At 52.9% G+C, this 20619-nt stretch overlaps 10 protein-coding genes across 11 annotated transcripts; 5 read left to right on the top strand and 5 right to left on the bottom strand.

Annotated features, from left to right (window-relative positions):
* Positions 1-236: 236 nt before the first annotated feature.
* On the top strand, positions 237-1228 carry J3458_000925 (uncharacterized protein; the record flags this gene model as incomplete). The annotated part of the gene is made up of 1 exon (XM_007809738.2): positions 237-1228. The coding sequence occupies one exon, from the start codon at positions 237-239 to the stop codon at positions 951-953; it is 717 nt and encodes a 238-aa protein (XP_007807929.1). The 3' UTR covers positions 954-1228.
* A 101-nt stretch (positions 1229-1329) lies between these two features.
* On the top strand, positions 1330-2347 carry COX4_1 (Cytochrome c oxidase subunit 4; the record flags this gene model as incomplete). Its single annotated transcript, XM_007809739.2, has 4 exons — positions 1330-1558; positions 1641-1736; positions 1849-2108; positions 2186-2347. The coding sequence occupies 4 exons, from the start codon at positions 1330-1332 to the stop codon at positions 2345-2347; spliced, it is 747 nt and encodes a 248-aa protein (XP_007807930.2).
* Positions 2348-2970: 623 nt separating this feature from the next.
* J3458_000927 (uncharacterized protein) lies at positions 2971-3474 on the bottom strand (the record flags this gene model as incomplete). Its single annotated transcript, XM_007809740.1, has 1 exon — positions 2971-3474. The coding sequence occupies one exon, from the start codon at positions 3472-3474 to the stop codon at positions 2971-2973; it is 504 nt and encodes a 167-aa protein (XP_007807931.1).
* Positions 3475-4612: 1138 nt separating this feature from the next.
* Positions 4613-6372, top strand: omh4_1 (Mannosyltransferase; the record flags this gene model as incomplete). The annotated part of the gene is made up of 5 exons (XM_007809741.2): positions 4613-4899; positions 4969-5367; positions 5426-5512; positions 5569-5968; positions 6034-6372. The coding sequence occupies 5 exons, from the start codon at positions 4613-4615 to the stop codon at positions 6370-6372; spliced, it is 1512 nt and encodes a 503-aa protein (XP_007807932.2).
* Positions 6373-7316: 944 nt separating this feature from the next.
* MRPL10_1 (mitochondrial 54S ribosomal protein uL15m) lies at positions 7317-8377 on the top strand. Its single transcript, XM_007809742.2, has 2 exons — positions 7317-7709; positions 7784-8377. Exons 1-2 carry the CDS (start codon positions 7390-7392, stop codon positions 8352-8354), a joined length of 891 nt encoding a protein of 296 aa, XP_007807933.1. The 5' UTR covers positions 7317-7389; the 3' UTR covers positions 8355-8377.
* Positions 8378-8805: 428 nt separating this feature from the next.
* Positions 8806-12474, top strand: MVP1_1 (Sorting nexin mvp1). Of its 2 annotated transcripts, XM_066116422.1 has the most exons (4): positions 8806-9761; positions 10146-11128; positions 11201-11794; positions 11918-12474. In XM_066116422.1, exons 1-4 carry the CDS (start codon positions 9242-9244, stop codon positions 12125-12127), a joined length of 2307 nt encoding a protein of 768 aa, XP_065978304.1. In that variant the 5' UTR covers positions 8806-9241; the 3' UTR covers positions 12128-12474. The 2 variants fall into 2 exon arrangements, with proteins under 2 accessions (XP_065978304.1, XP_065978305.1); XM_066116423.1 differs by having other exon boundaries at positions 8806-11128; positions 11201-12474.
* A 46-nt stretch (positions 12475-12520) lies between these two features.
* J3458_000931 (uncharacterized protein) lies at positions 12521-13975 on the bottom strand (the record flags this gene model as incomplete). The annotated part of the gene is made up of 1 exon (XM_066116424.1): positions 12521-13975. One exon carries the CDS (start codon positions 13973-13975, stop codon positions 12521-12523), a length of 1455 nt encoding a protein of 484 aa, XP_065978306.1.
* Positions 13976-14314: 339 nt separating this feature from the next.
* On the bottom strand, positions 14315-14626 carry J3458_000932 (uncharacterized protein; the record flags this gene model as incomplete). The annotated part of the gene is made up of 2 exons (XM_007809744.2): positions 14315-14416; positions 14468-14626. 2 exons carry the CDS (start codon positions 14624-14626, stop codon positions 14315-14317), a joined length of 261 nt encoding a protein of 86 aa, XP_007807935.2.
* A 42-nt stretch (positions 14627-14668) lies between these two features.
* Positions 14669-15004, bottom strand: J3458_000933 (uncharacterized protein; the record flags this gene model as incomplete). Its single annotated transcript, XM_066116425.1, has 1 exon — positions 14669-15004. One exon carries the CDS (start codon positions 15002-15004, stop codon positions 14669-14671), a length of 336 nt encoding a protein of 111 aa, XP_065978307.1.
* A 182-nt stretch (positions 15005-15186) lies between these two features.
* Positions 15187-17550, bottom strand: J3458_000934 (uncharacterized protein). Its single transcript, XM_007809745.2, has 2 exons — positions 16651-17550; positions 15187-16567 (listed from the first exon to the last, which is right to left on the bottom strand). The coding sequence occupies exons 1-2, from the start codon at positions 16786-16788 to the stop codon at positions 15755-15757; spliced, it is 951 nt and encodes a 316-aa protein (XP_007807936.2). The 5' UTR covers positions 16789-17550; the 3' UTR covers positions 15187-15754.
* Between the last annotated feature and the right edge of the window lie 3069 nt (positions 17551-20619).

Consider the following 20619-nt stretch of genomic DNA (forward strand, 5'->3'; position numbering starts at 1 on the left):
CTACTACAGCGAGCTCTCCAGGTCCGGGTTTTTAGGAGACACTTCGGACAAGCTACGACAGCGTCTATGCGCTTGATGAGGCTGGGTCCGTCTACAAGGCACCCAATTCTTTAAGAGGCGTTCCAGTCGAAAAGATCACCGAGAATTCCTTGTATTGGGAACGATCTTGGGATTCCTTGGATGGCTTTATCGCCTACGAAGAGGAGGAAAGGTCTCTAAAAAAGAACTATCAAGCCATGAAAGACGCAGAGCCGAACAACATAGCGATACGGAAGAGAGCTAAATTCCATCAGGACAACATGAGTAAACACGTCAAGATTCGAGAGATATTCGGGCTTTGCAGCCCGTACCACCCAAATCAACTGGTAGCCAAGCAACACCTGCCCCTTGAAGGCTTGTGCCAGAAGGAACTCATGTACCGCGTTGCGTGTAAGATCTCTGACCTCAAGGTTCTAAATGACCGAGGAATCCTAGCCATGGACGCCTGGGACTTTATCCGCTGGCGTATTGGACGGAAGCTCGAGGAGCGACTGGACCGACCGGGCCAGAGTGGGAGGCATTTCGTCCGGACAATCATCTATAAGTTATGCGACGAATCCAAGTACAGTTCTACGGCGTATGAAGACTCCGTCATGCGGCAGGCAGTGCTCGTCTCTGCTCAATTTCAAAACCGCATAGCAAGCTTCAAAACGAGTGCCACCAAAGCTGGCAATTCCGCGGCCATGCCCGTGGATTCAGCTACACCGCGTAGAAGCACAAATGAAGCCAACAGAAAGCGAAATCGCCGCACCGGTGGCCCTCAGCTAGGACAAAATGCCTCGGCACAACGGGCTGAGGAGCGGCGACAGCGTCGAGCCCAGCTTGCTGCGCGGTCGGGAAGCTACCAAGGTGTAAATGCTTTCAGGGACATGCAGCGGGACCGACTGGTTCCCCAGCAGGGACATTCACTTTGAAAGCTTTGAAGAAGTTTTGTAGGGGGGGGATTTCGGGCAGGTTTGTTTTAACTTTTTATGCTGATATCGCCAGAATATGCGGGTGTCTTGGGATTCAGCATCTCCTCATTTGGTACAGTTTCCTGGTGAACTGAATGGGCAGTAGTGCCGCCGAGAAAGGGGGGTCCGGAGGGTCAAATCATTGCACAGGATACAGAATGTTAATTGATTCAGATCTTGTAAAGGCCTCTTTTTTTTAGAAATAATCGTTCCATGTAAAAATATGTAAAGTTCCAGGCGCCTATGAGGTTGCAAACAGCAAGCTTTCACGGAGGCTCGGCTACGGCAAAAGAGCTTCTGGGCGGATAATCATCGGTCGCTTGTGATTCGCTCGCCCATGATTGGTCAATTACCAACGGAATATGGAGTAGCTTCGGATCAGTCAACTTCGTCTCCAAAGTCAGCCCATTTCACAAATCCCTCGACACCTTCTCAAACACATCGCCAACTCGCTCGCATCGACGGCAACGACACCATGTTCTTGCAACGCTCCGCCATCGCCGCGGCTCGCCGCGCCGCCGTCTCTCCTGTCATCGCCCGCTCCTTCACCACCTCCTTCGTTCGCCGTACGCAAATTTTCCCTGCCGTCCGAACACGACGCCCGTGTTGTCCTACTGTTACCCATCATCTTCTGACCATGTACCACAGGTGAAGCTGCCAAGGGCCCTACCACTCCCAATGAGCAGGCTGCTGCCCTCGCCGGCACCGCCCAGAAGAAGGTCGGCGACTACAAGGTTCTGAATGGTACGTTTGGCGCGATGGGGATAGGAATTGGGGAGCTGGATTTCGTTAGCCTCGGTCGGAGGGGATTGGAATCCCAAATGCGATTTCGCTGACATGTTCCATTTCAATGCAGATATCAGGACTGAAGATGACCTTTTCGGACCTGGTGCTCGCCCTGGTACCGTCCCTACCGATCTCGAGCAGGCTACCGGTCTGGAGCGTTTGGAAATTCTCGGCAAGATGGAGGGTGTTGACATCTTCGACATGCGCCCTCTTGATGCCAGCCGTAAGGGAACCATGGAGAACCCTATCATGGTCCGATCCGCCGGTGACGAGCAGTATGCTGGCTGCACTGGCTCCCCTGCCGACTCTCACGTCGTCACCTGGCTTGGCGTAAGTGATGACCGATTTGCCATGGTTATGCCCAAATGTATTGGGGGTTACGGGAACTAACTACTCGAATTTTACAGCTCTCCAAGGAGCGTCCTATTGAGCGATGCCCTGAGTGCGGCAGTGTCTACAAAATGGATTACGTCGGCCCCGAAGATGACCACCACCACCATCACGCCCCGGAGTTCGAGGAGCCCAAGACCTTTGCCGACTTTGTCAAGCCTGAGTACCGATATCGATAAATTGATTCTATTGTAATATGGGGCGGGGAATGGTACAAAATCGTGTATTAAGGTCAATTTGCTGTAGCTGCTAGAGAGGGAGGCGAAATATTCCACTTGGCGAGGAGTAGCGGCTGTGTAGATTTACAGAGAAATTATTTCTATTTGTCTCTTCAGAGCCACGCGCCACAGAAGACGTGTTCCGCCATGTATGCTACTACTGATGTCAAGGAACAACTGTGCCTGTAGTCCTGTGGTTTTGCAGGTCAAGTATCGCGAATAGCATGTGTGATGCCCTTCTGCAACTCAAATAGAGATGTACGATGCGTGCTGAGCTTCCCACACTCTAAGTACTGATATCGATGCGGGATCGTGCTAGACAGCGTCTGTTTGCGGTGATACACACATCGGCTCGAGGCCAATCCAGTGTGACTTGTTGAGGAGTCACTCGGCGGTACTCGCCTTGCATCTGCTTAGATACCGGGCCGGTGTGATGTGATATTTCTCACCAAGTCATTAGCGATATGGAGTAGTGCTGGTGTCGCTCGCTTCTGCCATCACACATGTGATCTCACAAGACCTGAAAAGAGACTCTGCGTTTTCGCCGACGATCTGAAAAGTGGGCATCCCAAGGCCCTTCCCGCTCAGCCTTCGTCCTCGTCAAAGCTTAGCTTAATCTTTTTGGCCTTCTTCTTGACCTTCTTATCAACAGGAGCTTGCGCACCGCCAAGCTTGTCCTCCTGTTGATCCTTCCCATCATTGCCTGAGCCATGGCTCGCACGCTCACCAATTACTTTCCCGACCTTGCGCTTTCGGGCTCCGATAGACGCCGTGGCAGCGGCATCCCTCTTCACAGCCTTCTCATCCAATTCCGCGCCCCCGGTTTCGTCTTGACCACTCTTTGTCTCAGTCCCTTTGACTGTGCCGTCCTTCTCGAGCTGCAGGTCCACCGCGTTCCCGTGCTCGTCGACAACCAGCGGCGCGTCCTCCGCCTCTTCGCTGTCTGACCTCTTCTTGGCGGACCGCTTCTGCGCCGCTAACAAGGGATCAGGGCCGGCGGCTCCTGCGGATTGCGCATGAAGGCGTGCCAGGAACGGCGGCAGAGAGGCGTTGTAGGAAAGGTTCTTGGAGGTGATTTTCTCAGGCATGGTGTGTAGTGTTGTTATGTGCCCTGTGGTGTGTGTGAGTTTTGATTTCCAGCTTGTCTCACAAGCGCAATAGGCCACTGTCTCCGAGAGAAAACTGCTTGTTCATCGCGATTTCATCTCCGATTCACCCTTCACACAAGCCAAGTCGTTGTTTCTCAGACACAGCACTCAGACGCTCATTTGGTATGGTATGCAAGGCCAATGCCAATCATCAGGGTGGCCGGAATTATAAATGATCCAGCAGCTTAGCTACAGGTTGTTTATCTCCTTGCTTTGAGTCCAGTGTCCACTCCACCGTGTTGCTGCTGATTGGGCAAGGGGCATTTTACGTGACATGGGAGGAGGACTACTGGCTGGCATGGCTGCTGGCGTGGCTCTGGCTTGGCTCTGGCTTGGCTGCAAATGACCGGCATGGGCGAGAGGCGAAAGCACTCAGCACTCAGAGGTCAGAGGGCCAAAAAAAGGCTCGCCCCGGCCCCGTCCAATGAGGCGCCTCCAGAAACAGCCAGGTTCTAGTAGCCGCAGCAGCCAAATTGTCAGGAGCGATCAATTTGGCAACCTCTCCTGTCCCAACTCTCGACAATACGTCCTTCTTTTCGCAGAGGACCGGACCATTCCTCCATCTCGACTTTTTCCGACGCCAGAGTGTGCATTGACTGCTCTTAGTGCGCATCGTGACCGTTTATAGCTCGGCCGTTGCTCACTGCACTGCGCTCCGCTTGCGCCGACTCTCGACGCGTTGGGCCTTGGCGAGGCGATTGATTCTGATCCCCTCTGTTTCGCCTGGGGGCCGGGACACCCTGTCACTCGTTCAACCACCATTTTAAACTGGACTTGTTTTTTGACGCGGACGATTCTTGTTTTGCTGCACGCTCTACGGGTAGAACAGAAAGGCGTGAGCGTCGAACAGTGTATATTTCCATGCTTAATCATTTCGTTTTGCTGGATCTGCTTCTTTTACGATTCGGTTTCGACCCCTCTGACACGACCAATTATTCGACCCTTGACAACCCCCCTTCAATCAGTAATTGCTGCTACGAGAGACTTGCGAATCCGACTTCGACCGGCGGCGTTGTTCCATTGCTAGGCGCTCATACGTATTACTTCTTTCTGCAAATACGGCGGTATCTCTTTCAATATGGATCTGTTTCGAAGAGCCTCGAGAATGGTGCCTGCGGCCCCAAACCTACCGCTTCCGGCCCATGATGAGAAGAGAGGAGCAGCAAAGAGGAATACGCTGGCATCAAGGTTGGCGTTTTTCCGCCGGCCATTGCGGTTACGGGGCAACTCGACTGTTTCTGTGCCTCTGGGTGTCGTCCTCATTTTCCCTCTGCTTGTTGTCGTCCTTATCTTGGTGCTGTTTGTCCGACATCCCAGCTCTCCCGGGAGAATATTAATGCCTGCTGGCGCTCCTCCCGCCATTCGGTAAGTTGCGAACAGTTGCGAACAAATATCGTGGTGGTCCATGCCACTAATCGACACATTCATTCACAGGAAAATTAGCGAAAAGCACGACAAGGTGTTTGTCACTGGCTGTCTAGAGCCTGATACCTCCCAGCCTCGTGCTAACGCTACCTTTGTTGTACTGGCCAGAAACAAGGAACTGGACGGTGTTGTTCAATCGCTCAAATCTATGGAGCGCCACTTCAACCGATGGTACCACTATCCTTACGTTTTCCTCAACGACGGCGAATTCGATGACCATTTCAAGGAGACCGTTCGTAACCACACATCCGGCCCTGTCGAGTTTGGCAGAGTTGGTCCCGACATGTGGGGTTTCCCCGATTGGGTTGACCACAAAGTCGCCAAAGAAGGCATCGCAAAACAAGGAGATGCTGCCGTCATGTATGGTGGACTGGAAAGCTACCATTTCATGTGTCGGTTCTACTCAGGGTATGTTTCTTGTTTATTGGCATCACCGAAATGTTCACAATACTGATGCGGAAAACAGCTTTTTCTACAACCACCCGCTTCTTCTAAAGTACGAATGGTATTGGCGAGTTGAGCCTGAGATTACTTACTTCTGCGACATTACATAGTAAGTTGGCCGCTGCAATGCCGTTGCTTTACGTCACGATAATTAACAAGGACTAGTGACCCATTCTTGAAAATGATTGAGCACAACAAGACATACGGCTTTACGATTGCTGTGAAAGAACTTCGCGAAACTGTTCCCAACATCTTCCGCTATGCTTCGGCTTATAAACGGCTGAATAATCTGACGTCTCAAGGCCTTTGGGAAATGTTTGTCGAGCCCAGGGATCCAGCTGAAGAAGAGAAAAAGAAGGAACAGCTTCCCGATGAAATTTTGAGGAACGATCCCGCCAATAATGCTCCCCCAAAGGTTGATCCCGAATCGATGGAAGGCGAGAAATACAACATGTGTCACTTCTGGTCCAACTTCGAAATTGCAAGGCTTAGCTGGTTCAGAAGCAAGGAATACAACGACTTCTTCGAGATGATGGACCGCAGTGGTGGTTTCTGGATGGAAAGGGTAAGTCATTGGACTCTTGTCGTCGCACATGACATTTCGCCTTTCAGACGCTAATTTCATTTCAGTGGGGTGACGCCCCTATCCATTCGCTTGCTGCGGGTGCCTTGCTGGGCGTCAAAGATATCCATTACTTCCGCGATATCGGCTACAGGCATACTACTATTCAACACTGTCCCGCCAATGCCCCATCACGACAGCTTCCTCGCACACCATATTTAGAAATGACAACGCTTGACGAAAAGAAACGTATAGAAGAGGACAAGTATTGGGAGGACTGGGATGAAGTAAAGGAAAATGGCGTCGGGTGCCGATGCCGTTGCGACACTGATATTGTTGATGTGGAGGGGAAGGAAGGCTCCTGCCTCGCTGAATGGGTAGATGTTGCTGGCGGTTGGGCTCCTTAAATTGGAGACGGAAAGGCCAAGTCATTGCAAATTGGCTGTGGGAAAGTTCGCCTGTCGAACGCATTAATCATGCCAACAGCACTCCTTTTTTTCTTTGTGCTGTCTTAGACCGGCGAGCATCAGACGGTAGCATGTGGCAGCTTGCAGAGCAATCCGCTCACTTTTGCAAGTATGCCCTGTCAATTTCGCCCAGTGACAACGACAGTGGGAAGAAAGTCGATTACGACACGCTTAAACAGGGAAATCATAGGATGGCGAAAAGAAGAGGCGGCGTTTTGCTCCATATTCACAGCGGGGAGGAAGCATCGGCGCGCATGTCTCACCTAACGATTAGGAGGGAGATGCTACAAGCATTTTGTTTTACGTCGGGTTTAATAGGTGCTCAGGCAACAGGATTTATATTTGGTCGCCAATTCTTAGAGGTGGGATATGCATTTGTACTTTAAAAGAGCGAGACAGGTATTGTGTTCTACAGATATGGGACGTGGTACTTTTTTTTGGACATGTCGGACTAGCGAACGGTTTTTTTTTTTCCCCTAATAATCGCGTTTTGATTTGAAGTGCAATCGAGTGAAGCAAACGAGATATTAAACTTGGCTTAATTCTTCGAGATACAAATTCTATCGAGAGGCTCTGAGGGGGCAGGCCACGGTTCTCACAGATGCATGCCTACCTAGGTAGGTAGCGAAGACGCAGCATGGTTGTCCTATGATGGGATATACAACTGTTGGGTAAATCTGTTTATGTATCGTCAGGCAGTTCATTGGTGATCAAGCTGTCTTTGTTGTTGGACACTGGGGACTCGAGGAGATGGGGACCCACGTCGTCCTCTGGAGTCGAAACCTGGGCTTTGCAAGCGCCTTTCGCCTCAGGCACATGACTTGTGTACTCCGTATAATCGTGGTGTGGAGCTCTTCAGCGCCAACAGGTCTCTGCCGCTCTGGAAACGATCCAAAAAAAAAACCAGGAGCAAATATCCGCCCATCCATTGCTTCTCATCAACGCAATTGCACAGCCATGCCTCCTCGACTATTATCGCCCAGCAGTTCAATCTGCAGCAGGACCACTCCTACTGCGTCCGTGGGCTCTCTAGCTGCCTGCTTGGCAGGCCTGACGATTCAGCAAACCCGCAGTGCTTCCATTCTCGGCAGTCTCGCCAACAACAAGGGTGCTGTCCACAACAAGAAGCGAGTAGGTCGAGGGCCTTCGTCTGGCCACGGCAAGACATCTGGACGAGGTCACAAGGGCCAAAAGCAACACGGCAAAGTGAACGCCTGGTTCCAGGGTGGTCAAACGCCGTTGGTTGTGAAGCATGGACGGATGGGCTTTACAAATCTGTAAGGAAGCCTCCACCGGGCAATGTGAAAATGCACAGAGTATGGAGCTAACGCGAGGCTGCTTCTCACTCTAGGCGGGCACCCAAAATGTCGGAAGTAAACCTCGATCAGATTCAGGAATGGATCAACCAGGGCCGACTCGATCCCACGAAGCAGATCACGCCCAAGGAGCTTATCCAAAGCAAACTGGTAGGCGGCGTCAAGGACGGCGTCAAGATTCTCTCGCGCGGATCCGAATGCCTCAAGCAGCCCATCGACGTCATGGTTTCGCGGGCCTCGGCTGGCGCGATTGCCGCCATTGAGGCGGCGGGCGGAAAAGTCACGACGAGGTACTACACAAAACTGGCGATTCAGCGACTGCTGCGAGGCGAGTCCGTCAACACGGATATGCCCCTCCCCGTGGGCAAGGAGCATGTCGAGACTGTGCTCGCAGAGGCCAGGAAAGCGCCGTTCCGACATAGACTGCCTGACCCGACCAGCCGTCGCGATATCGAGTACTACCGAGACCCAGCACACAGAGGATATTTGAGTCACCAGCTGGCTCCTGGACAGTCGCCCAGTTTATATTTCAAGGTGCCTGGGGAGCATAAGATTAAGAGCGCAGCCAAGGCGGAGAAGGAGGCAACAGAAGAGACCTTGTGGTAGAGGATGGACGGTGGATTTGGGGGAATGGGGGGGGGGGCTTTGTACTACTATTATGACGTGACTTGTAATCAATTGACATTGTATATACTAAGAGGAAATAAAAGGAAAGGTTTGACTGGTACAATGATGGGAATGATTGCCGTTGCTAACGCTAACGGGTGCAGTCCACGCAGCTGCCCATCTTGAGTAATAGGCCCAAGACTGAGAAAGAGGTCAAGCATCGGCACTCGATTATGTACTGTCAGGTACCAGAAGTAGGCAATAGTACTTGCACATGCGGTGTTGCGTCAGGACTCAAGTGTCAGGCCCGCTATTGACGCCGTGCTGGACGGGCTTGGCGCAACCTCGATGTCCATTACCTCCATAGGTACTAGGTAAGTACCTAGAGGTACTTGGTGTGTGAGGAGCGGGGCCCCCCAAGCTGTTGAGGTGCTGACACGGAGGCGCCGACCGGTTTCGCTGAGCGGTTTCTGGCTGTAGATGTCATCGAGACTCCACGCGCCAATCATTGTTCCTCCCAACTGTGCGTGGTATCATATCATTGCATAGCCATATGAGTTTGCCTTTGCTTTTCCGTCTTGTTCTTCTACCGGCCACAGCTGCGAGCCATTAAGTGCGCCAGCCGGCCAAGCTACATACGTACCTGGCTCAGTTGCCTGACCTTCAACCGAGCTTTCCTTTCCAAGTCCCTTACGAATCATTGACGACAAAGCCCTCCGCAACCGTCCTCACGACCTCGCGCCGCCTTTGCATCCCACTCGCCCTCGTACGCGCCACCGCAGCGTTCATCTCCCTCTGGACGGTTGCTCAGTTTCTGCTGCAGACAATTACTTGCTTTACTCGAGTAGGCATCGAGAGACGCCATCGCCACGGGCTTCATTGTTACCATGTCTCTCTTCGGAACCTCCCCCACCGAGGAGCACGACGAGCCATCCACCCCGAGCCGTCAAACACCAAGGTCGCGACGCGGCGGCGGCGGCGGGCTGTTCGACGAGTCGTCCTCACACAGGGCTTCCTCCAGCGGTCTCTTTGACGATGGCAATGCCGGCGGTGACGACTCCTCGCCATGGGACATGCCCACGCCGCGGAGGCAACAGACTCGCGCCGACATGGTACGGAACCTGCTGCCCGCGTCCGATGTTCCCGACAGCTACATCACGGCGTTTGATGTCATTGTCCGCGAGCATGGCTCCTCCGGCCGTGCAACGGCTGCTGGCATTGCCGATTTGTTTGCCAATGCTCGCCTTGGTCCTGAGGCCCAGACGCGCATCATGTCCCTTGTCGCACCGGGAGACGGCTCCGACGTGTCGCTTGGGCGGAACGAGTTCAACGTGCTGCTTGCCCTGGTGGGCTTGGCTCAGGAAGGGGATATCATCAGCCTGGATAGTGTGGATGAGAGACGACGAAGTAAGTGTTTTGCCCTTTGATTGTGATTCTGATGGTGCCTGGTTTCCCACACAGTTCCGTATGTGCACTTGCCAGACGGGTCCTGTGGCAGCTTGCATGTTGCCATGAATAATTCCTTTTATTTCTTTTATTTTTTTATTTTTACCTTGCTTTACTTTTTCAAGTGTTTTTGTCAATATTGTTCATCACGTCGCATTGTATGTCAAAGGAGCAACCAAGTTGGTCGTCTTCCGCCAGTCAAATCTCCAATACCTGGTACACAATGGGTCGTTGGTGGACTGATTGGCTCCTCCTTCGACCGACAAGTCGTAATCACGTCAATTCGACCCTGTCACGTCGGTGGGGGCAACGCAGCTAATCAATTATCTTTTCCTTTCTACGCAGACCTGCCACGACCCAAGCTCCCCGGCCTCACCGCCGAGCCAGTACTACCACCTGTCGCCCAGCTCGCCGCGAAGCCGCCGCAGACGCCGAACGAGAGCCTGGGCCACGTTGAGGTCCACGCAGCGCAGCATCAAGAGGGTGAAGCAAGTCGACAGAGCCGCGCATCGGTGCAGGCACATACACCACCACAGCCCAAAGTGCTTCGTCCAGCTATGGATGATCCCGAGGACGACCCGTGGAACACTCCCGACGTTCACAAGGGCCACGACCACTCCAAGCTCAATGGCAACGGCAGCCATGCAATCACCAACGGACCATCCAGCTTCCGCTCGTCCCCGTCCACAAACATCGGGGACCAGACGTTGAGTCAATACGTCTCCGCAGAGCCAATATCCTCTTCGGTGCATGCTAACAGATCAGGAAATGACACCATCCAGGGCCAAGGTGGATGGGGCTTCTATGGTAGCTCCAATGCCTCGAGCGGTGTTGGAGTCTTCGCCGACAGCTCGCACAACATCACGCCAAACCCAGCGAACACGGCACAACCCTTTGGAGGGGACGGAGGTGGTGTTGACCGCTCTCCCGGGCGTGAACCTCCTGCGATCGCGAGTCGATCTACCAGCGGCCGGACGGGCTCCAGTGTCGGGGAGAATATCATTGTTACTCTTATGCCCGGCAAGGAGGGCGTGTTTCTGTTCCAGCACCACAACTACGAGGTTGCCAGTCAACGTCGAGGAAGCAAGGTTATCCGCCGGTATAGCGACTTTGTTTGGCTCCTAGACTGCCTACACAAGCGCTATCCTTTCCGAGTGTTGCCTCTGTTGCCGCCCAAGAGAGTTGCTGTGAACGGCAATCATCTATCCAATGACGGCGCCTTTATAGAGAAACGGCGGCGAGGATTGGCTAGGTTCTTGAATGCCCTCGTTCGACATCCGGTCCTGGGCCAGGAACAGCTCGTGATTATGTTCCTCACCGTCCCTACGGTACGTGGGAGCCCCTTTTCTTAACCAAAAGTTCTCCGTCTGTCGTTGATGGGTCTAATCTGGGAATTGTAGGAACTTGCCGTGTGGCGGAAGCAAGCCACCATCACCGTACAAGACGAGTTCAGCGACCGTGCCTTGGCACCGGGCCTCGAAGACTCCCTCCCACCCACTCTGGAGGAGCTATTCAGCCGTACGAGATCCGGTGTCCGCCGCTCCGCCGAGCTGTACATCAACGTGTGCAACATTATGGACCGGCTCGTCAAGAGAACCGAAGGCGTGGCCGCGGACCACGCCCGTGTCGCCATGTCGCTCACTTCACTGACGGAAACGTCGGCAGACACGTATGCCACAGACACGAGCGAAGTCCCGCTGCTCAACGACGGACTTGTCGCCATGAGCAAGCACCTCCGGACGTGCCAGACGCTGCTGGAAGACGAAAGCCGCGGCTGGGACGAGGGCGTCCTGGAGGACCTCAAGCGCCAGAGGGACTCTCTCGTCAGCGTGCGCGAGCTGTTTGACCGCCGAGAGAAGCTCGACAGGGACAACATCCCGTACCTGGAAAGGAGGATACAGACCAACGAGACCAAGCTGGCTGGTCTGCGTGCAAAGCCAGAGGGCATGGTCAAGCCCGGTGAGATTGAAAAGGTGGCCGAGGCGATAATCAAGGTTTGTAACTCTCATCTTCTCTCTCTCTCCCCCTCTCTCCCTCTCTATCTGCCCCCTTTTTGTCAAAACATACAATGCAGCAAGAAACTTTCAATTAACACCGTTTTTCCAAAAAAACGCCAGGACAAGGAATCGATTGTTCAGCAACACAACCGGTCCATTTTCGTCAAGGAGTGCATCCGCGACGAGCTCGTCACGTTCCAGTCGACGCAGTACCACGTCAGCCGCTGGAACCAGGACTGGGCAGGCGAGCGAGTCAAGTACGCCGAGATGCTGGCCGACAACTGGCGTCGCCTGCTGGACGAGCTGGAGGGCATGCCTCTCGGGGAGTGAGATTTTCTCCTCCCCGTTTTTTACATGCCTGCCGTCCTAGTTTCGCGGTGTGTGCTCCCACATCAGCTGCGCTCTTGTAGTTTTCGGAGGGTAAAGACACGACATCACTATTGTACTTGTATGAGAGACTTTTTGATTCAGGGCGAGGTGGAAAGGAGGATGGACACACTGCCTGAGCACACACGATACCCCCTCCTCGTCTTTTGTTACACCTTTTTTTTTTTTTTTTTTTTGCTTCACACTTTGTTACACAAATAGCGAATGTTGACTGGCATGCAACTACATATGTAATGAAGCCATGCTTAACCATGTACGTTTTTCTAGTGTTTTGTGTGTGTCATTGAAATTGATATTCTATTGTTTTTTGCCTTGAATTTCTTTCTTGATTTCCATTTACCATCCGTCTGTCACAGCACCGTGACTAGCATCGCCCACGAGCTTGGCGTACTTCGCCAACACGCCCCTCGTGACTCGCGGAGAGGGGGGTCTCCACGATGCTTTTCTGAGAGCCATTTCCTCGTCCGACACTGCTGCGTCGATGCGGTTCCTGACCGCGTCAATGGTGACTTCGTCGCCGTCCTTGACCAGCGCAATTGGTCCTCCGACGGCGGCTTCCGGGACGACGTGGCCCACAATGAACCCGTGGGAAGCGCCGCTGTATCGGCCGTCGGTGACGAGAGCCACGTTGTTCAGGCCGGCGCCCATGATGGCCGCGCTGGCGCGTAGTTGTTCTGGCATGCCGGGGCCGCCTTTGGGTCCTTCGTAGCGCACAATGAGGACCAGGTTGCCGTCTTGGCGCTTGATCTCACCCCTCGACAGCGCCGTGTTCAAGTCACGCTCGCAGTCGTATACTCTTGCTTTGCCCGTGAATGAGAGGCCTTCCTTGCCGGTGATTTTGGCGACGGCTCCCCCGGGGGCCATGTTGCCTCGCAGGATGCGGATGTGGCCGCTGGATTTGATGGGGTCTTCGAGGGGCCGGATAATTTGCTGGCCGGGGTCGAGGGACGGCCAGTCGGACACGTTTTCGGCGAGGGTCTTGCCGGTGACGGTCATGACGGACCCGTCGATGAGCTTCTTGGCGATGAGCATTTTCAGGACCGACGGCGTGCCGCCGACCTGGTAGAGGTCTTCCATGAGGTATTTGCCGCTGGGGGCGAGGTCGGCCAGGAACGGAGTGCGGTCGCTGGCGCGTTGGACGTCGTCAATGGTGAGAGGAACGCCGGCCGTGTTGGCCATGGCGAGAAAGTGCAGCACGCCGTTGGTTGAGCCGCCCAGGATCATGGTGAGCACAAGGGCGTTTTCGAAGGCGGCGCGGGTGAGCAGGTCGCGGGGGCGAATGTCCTTCTGCATGGTGGTCTTGATGACTTGGCCCGCTCGTTCGCACTCGCGGCTCTTCTCGGGAGACAGGGCCGGGTATGATGACGAGCCGGGGAGCGTGAGGCCCATGGCTTCAATGGCAGTGGCCATGGTGTTGGCCGTGTACATGCCGCCGCAGGCGCCGGCGCCGGGGCAGGCGCGCTTTTCGATGTCAGACATGACGTCTGTACTCTGTCGGCCGGGCTGGCCGGCGTCCGTCTTGGCTTGAAGGCGGCCGTAGGCATAAGCTCCAGATGCTTCGTAGCAGGTGCTAATGTTGACGTTGCGCTCGAGCAGGGTGGAGTGGCCCTTGCGGATGGTTCCCCCGTATATCATAATGAATGGTCTGTTGTGGCGAGCTGCGGCCATGACTACGCCGGGCATGTTCTTGTCGCAGCCCGGGATGGAGATGTTGGCATCGTGGTGCTGGGCTGAGGTCACGGACTCGATGGAGTCGGCTATAAGTTCTCTGGTTTGAAGAGAGAATCTCATGCCTTTGTTTTGTTTGTTTGCCTGTTAGTTGGTTGATGATGAAGGAAAGGCGTTTCTTCGTCAACCCATATGTTGTCTGCCGCCGCTGGGCTCGACTATGGTCAAAAGATGATTGTGACATACCGTCTCCGCCCATGGTAATGGCATCAGATACGCCTACCGTGTTGAATTGCCAGCCCAGCATGCCCTCTCTTTCGACTGCATTCTTAACAATTCTTCCAAATTCAAGCACTAAAGCACTGTGAGCCTCTACCTGATGCGCACACAATGTTGTCGAGACTTACAATGCGTACTATGACAATCAGTTAAAGAGACCAAGAAGGGACGAGGACGGTAGACTCACTTGCATGGATTACCCTCCCACCAAACACTGGCAATGCCAACCTGGGGCGCATTCTTCATGGTCTTTTCATCGGGAACGCCAGCGCCGTACAACATGGCCTGGAGGCAAAAGTCAACCAACATGTCCGCGTGTATCCTGTAGTTACATACCTGGGCTCCTGGAAAGTCGTGCTCCCTGGTCAAGGTGGTAGACCACCTGTTCAGCGGCCCCCCTGGCGGAAGGCACTTGAACTGGATATAGTCGGCTGAGGATTTGGGGTCATGGCCCGGTATGGCGGGCATGCGGGATTCGCCTCCAGTGTCAGCCATGTTTGTCCAAGGGGGGCGGGGTGAATGCTCCGTGATGATCGATCAAAGGAGAATAACGAGATGGATTTGAAAGAGATTCTGGGGAGAATTGTGCGACGGCTCCAAGACATGGCGAGGTTCAGAGACGCGGACAGAAGGCCGATGGCCGGAGCCAAAGTCCGCCGCCTGTGCTGGGAAAGAGCGGCCTGTGCTGGGAAAGAGCGCCATTGGGGTGGTGATACAAAGCAAGCTTAGGCGGGATGGGCGGATAGGCCGCAGGAGGAGGGGCCAGACAGAGACGGCCCTGATGGCATCGACGTCTCCTTCCCCACGCACATGCAATCTGCAATGCACGTCCGCGTGCACCTGCCCATGTTGCCACGGTGCTTTCCCCCACATTATGCGGATCTGCTATTTGCTCCGTGCAAACATGTACACACATTGAGCTTCAAATGGGACAAATAGAATCCCGTCCCCAAAGTGCCATGTCGTGCCTGCAGCCATGCTGTGCTTGCTCCACCAGCCACATGTTGTGCTAGCTAAGTTGTTCCGTCAAATGGCTGCGCTTGCATTACAAAAGGCATTATTCCGTACGTCCATGAACCCGTCTATGTCTGTTGCGGTTGCCGCTTTCGGGCCATCTTGCACCGAGCCGTTCGTGGCAGTACAGAGCATCGGCTTTTGAAGGGGAAATAGTAATAGCGGTCCCATTTTGATTGTCTTCGAAACCCCCTTCATTATTCATCAGGGACTTATTGGTCATTCGCACAATAGTATCCTGGTTCAAAACGAGCAAACTGCAAACCTTCAATTGCGGCCAATGGAAAAAAAAAAAAACGCAGCTTGCCATGTATGCTTAAAAATGCATGTCCGACTCCTATCAAAAACTGGGCTTCTGCCGTCTTTTTGTTCCCATAATGCATTATTTCCCTTTGGCCCAGTCCCAGAAAAAAAAGACACCAAAAACAGAGAAAAAGAAAATAGATAAAAAATAACAACCTGCCCCCCATAACAATGCCCTGTGTGACCCAATACTCAATAAATGTCCCCATCCATCATCCCATCCATCATCATTCCGTTTACCGTCAACGCCGTACCGCGCCTTTAGCCCCGTGTCTCATACCAGGCAAACCCGTCATCATGTGCTGGTTAACGAAGTCTTTGCTCATTGTCATCGTCCAAGATGGATGATATCCTTGTCTTGTCTTGGCCCGTCATCCGGTATCCTGCCCTACGGTCCTTGTCCCGGCTGGCAATTGGTGTAATTGGGTTGCTCTCGCTATACTGGCAGCAAGCTCCTGTTTTCCAAGCCTGCTCCAGAGCAACTGCGGATGCATTCATTCCGTACTCGTCAGCTATAACCGCCCAGAAGGCACTCTTGTGCGTCTCGTAGATTGAACGGAGTCGCCCGAGGTCCACATGAGCGGGCGTGTGTACTGACGCAGACGGCGGAGACAGACGACCGGTGTCGAGTCGAAGAGGCGGAACAGGACACTGATAGGCCGGGCTGCCGTGGTGGTGCATGCTGACGACTGGTGGCAGGGGCTCGTGGTGTTGCTCGGGAGTCACCATCGGATGTCGAGGCCCAACCTCACCACCTTGGGGGTACGCGACGCCTTCTGGCTTGGGCAGGATGGCGGGCAGGCGCGGTGATCTTTCCACGGACATGATACGGGACAACTGCATGTCACTGTTGGGCGGCTTTGGGAGGTAGCTGGCCGCAGCTACCGATGGAGAGAGCGAACGAGTCTCGCCACGAAAGACAGGGCTCGAGTATGTTGCTGGCTGATTGGGGGAAGGGTCTGAGGAACCAGAAGAGCACGACGCCGTTCGCTTCCGTCGAGTGCTGCCGTGGGACAACTGGTGGTAATGCAGGCGACAGGCGAGTTCGGTCTTGTTCAGATGCGCAGCAATATGTTTGTATGGCATTTTCTGCAGTCGGGTCTGAAGAAGGTAGGCTTCCTGTACGACAGGGAGCAAACAACGGGTCAGCACGTTTCGGTTTCCTGATTTTCTGCGTAAATTCATAGAGTCATTGTAATTACTTCATCTTCCCTCCATGCTCTACCACTACCAGTAAGTGGTGTCTTCCTATTCTTCGCAACGCCATTCTCGTGTCGTTGCATGGCGTCCTTGGTGGGTGTGTAAACAGATTGAACTTGTACCACTTGTGTTCGAGACATGATACTTGACACTGGCAGCTGCAGTCTTCTTCGTGAGAGAGAGGTGAGAAGATGATGTGCTATCTTTTTGTCGACACGTCTTTGCCAAGTCTACCCGATAGGTTAACCCTGCTTCCTTTTGTATCGGGGGCTGATGAGCGAGAACAGTGTCCGTCCGTTGTTGTAAACCGAGATGGCAAACCAGGCCCTTCAAGGTCGTTTGAGTTTAGGTGTGTGAAAAAAAAGTTCAGATAATTCCAAAGCCCAGCCTTGTAACTTGCTTGTCGCGACTATGCAAAATCGAGGGTCTCAACCAAATATTGGTCTATCAAGACGATGATGACACGATGAAAGCGGGTGGAATAAAAAAGAGTTGTGTAGTTATAAGTCAACAAAGTTTTTATGTCGAATACGGTCAAAAAGGAGTGGCAGCAGCTGAGCCAGTTGGATGGTTAAGGAAAGTAAATCGCCGGCTGCGAATAGCGGAAAAGAAGAGAGAAGAGAAAGAAGAAACGACTGGAAGAACGCGATTCGCGAAACCAGAGCCCTTCAACGTCCTGGTAGAAGACGAAATATAACTTCAAAGACGAACCAGAAAAGAAGAGACCTGGGGCTAAAGAAGTACGGGAGAAGGCATGTTAATCAACGGTAAGGCCCCAGCCCAACGGGTCTGTCTTGCCCTCGTCCTACGAAACAACTTGACAGTGACGTTCCGAGTCTGGGACAGTCTTGACCAGGGACCCTGTCACTCTTGAGATCTAGCCCTGTTACATCTCAGTTCGGTCATCCACCCTGTGACAGATTCGAACATGTAAGCATAAGGGTTCGGCCTGATCCTCACAACAACATGGAATCCCTCTTGGCGACTCGTCAACTTGGAAACAGCCAGTGGGGATCGACTGGTCGCCACAAAAACTGACGCGAGAATGGAGCTAGCACTACTCAGTAGCCTCGATTCTTCAAGTTGCCGTCTTGTTTTATTATGAGAAGGCGGTTGTGAGGCTCTATTTGGAGTATCGACACTGTACTCTGTAAAACATGGTTAATATTTCCATTTCCGCATTGCCCGCCCAGCACGAGCGGTCGTGACGTCAAGTAACCTCATGAGCCCAGTTCTACCGTACGCAATGTATTGCACATGTTGTATACGTGTTTTGTCCTATGCCCCTTGCCCAGTTGTGAGTATTTGTTTCCTCTTCATGCAATGTGTCCCCTCCATCTGTTCAAAAATAATGCAAAGCAGAGCAGCTTTTCTGCCCCTTCCAGCATCAAGGCTGTGTTGACATCGACGTCATCTTATTCAGGCAGAGAGGACACATACCTTATGCAGGCTCCGCAACGCAGACACCTTGACAAGTCATGGCAGCAACGCCAGCCTGTTTATGATGGAGAGGCCGAAAGGGCTCGAGGTGACAGGTTACGACAGGCTGCAACGCACAGAGATTCAGCTTGGCATCTGAACTATCCATAGCAAAGACATCGTGTGACAGGCGAACAAAAGCCCGTTCGATACGGTGGACTTTGAGCAGCAACCAACTATGAACCCACTATCCCTGGTCCAGTTGGCCCCTCGTCACTCTCTTCAGCCGCCGAGCCACACAACCCTGCCCGCGTTCCTGCATTGGTCTCCATTGTGGCAGTTCAGGAGTTTCGCCAGAATAATGCGAGACCTCCGCCGAGGCGTTTGGTTTGAAGTCGCCCCATTGAAACGTAGATGCCGTTTCTTATGCCCATACTCCGTACACTGCCCCCAGTTGCAGGGTGTCCCGGCCGATTTCGACAGTCGTACAGCACCCAGGGCGCAATTGTCAGGTCATGGAAGCCGAACATTGTACAATACGGAATGTTCAGGTAATGGTTTAGTGGCCGGTGCCATGGAGACTGAGGAGAGGCAAACGGGAGAGAATGAGAAGAAATTGAATGGGGCTGCCGCAGGGTTGTATTGCATCGTGAGCCGCTCCCCGCCAGATCATAGTTTCTTCATGCCCAGAACCGCGCGCAAGGTTTTCGTACATGGATGGCATGGCACGTTCGACGTATGACGTTGAACAAACCTATAATAGGTTTTTGTGTTTCTGATCGTCTGGTCTGGGCAATTTTCCGCACACTTCTTCCGAGAGGAAGGACTGGCCACCAGCAAGCATCCTGGGAACCATTTGTGGCGTAGCTAAGCGCTCATAGCGCACGCATCCTTGGAACCCCAGCGACGGCGGGGCTGGTTCGGGGATCCCTTGAAACTCGCTAATGTAGAGTTGTAATCTCAAGTCGGTCTCAGTACGGAGTATTGACGCAGGTTGTGAAGAGTTCAACACAAAGGCGCTTTCGTAAAGCTCGGTGAAACTAGGCCTTCCTTCTTGAAAACAACCTTATTGTGTTTACCGTTGTTGTTGTTTTTTTTTTATCCCAATATTAAACACGTAATTTCCGTGCATTTGTTCTGATTTTGGTGGTAGTTGTGGTGGTGGTGGTTGTTTTTTTCCGACGCACGAATCCTCGGAGGTTGACGCATGACTCCGACGGGCTGATGTTGCGAGGGATTCGATGTCACCTGTAACAAGACACTGGGAATCCTTGTCGTATGCAAACAGAACAACTGAAACCGGGTGTTATGGAAAGTGCGGTGACCAAAGTGTCCAGGTGTCATTTTCCGTCATCTGACTTGTGCGCTTTCTCGCCACGAAACATATACGAACAATCCACCAGTCCTGCTTTCAGACTGTCGACAAGGGCAGGATATGGGTTTGACTACTAGAGCAGGCAAACAGTATTTGTTTGGGAAATGGCTTCATTGCTCACATCGTCGCGCCCTAATATGATATTGTGTGCTCTTATATGTTGGCACACACTTGACGATGATACGCATAATGCCTGGCAAGTTCGCTATAACTCACTCATCATCGGCGCCACAGCTTCGGAGTTCCTCAAGAGCCAACAAACGGATCCGCGGCATTTGGGACAAAACTTGAGTTCTGATATCTGATGACGAAAGTTCCGCTCGATGATGGAACCCGGCCTGTTTCAAGATCCGCGCATGAGGACGGCCATTTGGTTTTGCTGGCCGAATGGAGCATAAATGTCCGGCTAGCGCTGCCACTTTTACTGTTGCCAGCTGATGTCTTCTGCATTAAACACAGGACAGTTTGCCATCAGTTAGTTCCTTTTCCTTTCAAATTGATCCGCACTGGATGACTCTCGCCCCCTGATCAAGGCGACTCCGATGCGAGGGATGCCCTGTCCTGTTTTAGTGCCACGATTCATTCTGCTCTCGCGCTGTCTTCAGAGTTTACACAACGACACTCTGGGAATGGTATGTGATGGTCTAGTTTGTTCGAAGTCGTTGGCCGTGATGGAAACGGGGATGATGATCAATATCATAAGCATCGTCCCCATATGCAATGGTGTTGGATACCATCACAACTCAACTGAGGCCGCCGAATGCCGGATAACTAGCAAGCTGGGTATGTTGAAATATATCCGCATATCGGGCCGTTCATCCGAGAAGAAGCAATTTGCCGGCGGTGCATCAATCTGCCATGCTCAATACCCAACTGGCTAAGGTAATGTTGAGTGACTGCAGGTCTAATCCCGTGAGGCTGACAGGGAGCTTGCTATATATTCGCCAGTCCCTGACAGAGACGATAATAATTTACTAGTTGATTATCAAAGAGTCAGAGCCTGTGGTGGAGATGAAACAACCCGATGGTAACTTGAAAAATTGCCCACGCAACGACGGGCCAGTCCACTTCGAAATCTTAGTTGATCCCTACACGCATCGGAATATTTTGCCTGGTATAGAATGGCTCACACTCATGCCCATGCACGCCGTGGTAGGAACAAGAGAGCCATGTACTC

The sequence above is a fragment of the Metarhizium acridum genome (assembly GCF_019434415.1).
Source record: "Metarhizium acridum strain ARSEF 324 chromosome Unknown scaffold_1, whole genome shotgun sequence".
Taxonomy (NCBI): Eukaryota; Fungi; Ascomycota; class Sordariomycetes; order Hypocreales; family Clavicipitaceae; genus Metarhizium; species Metarhizium acridum.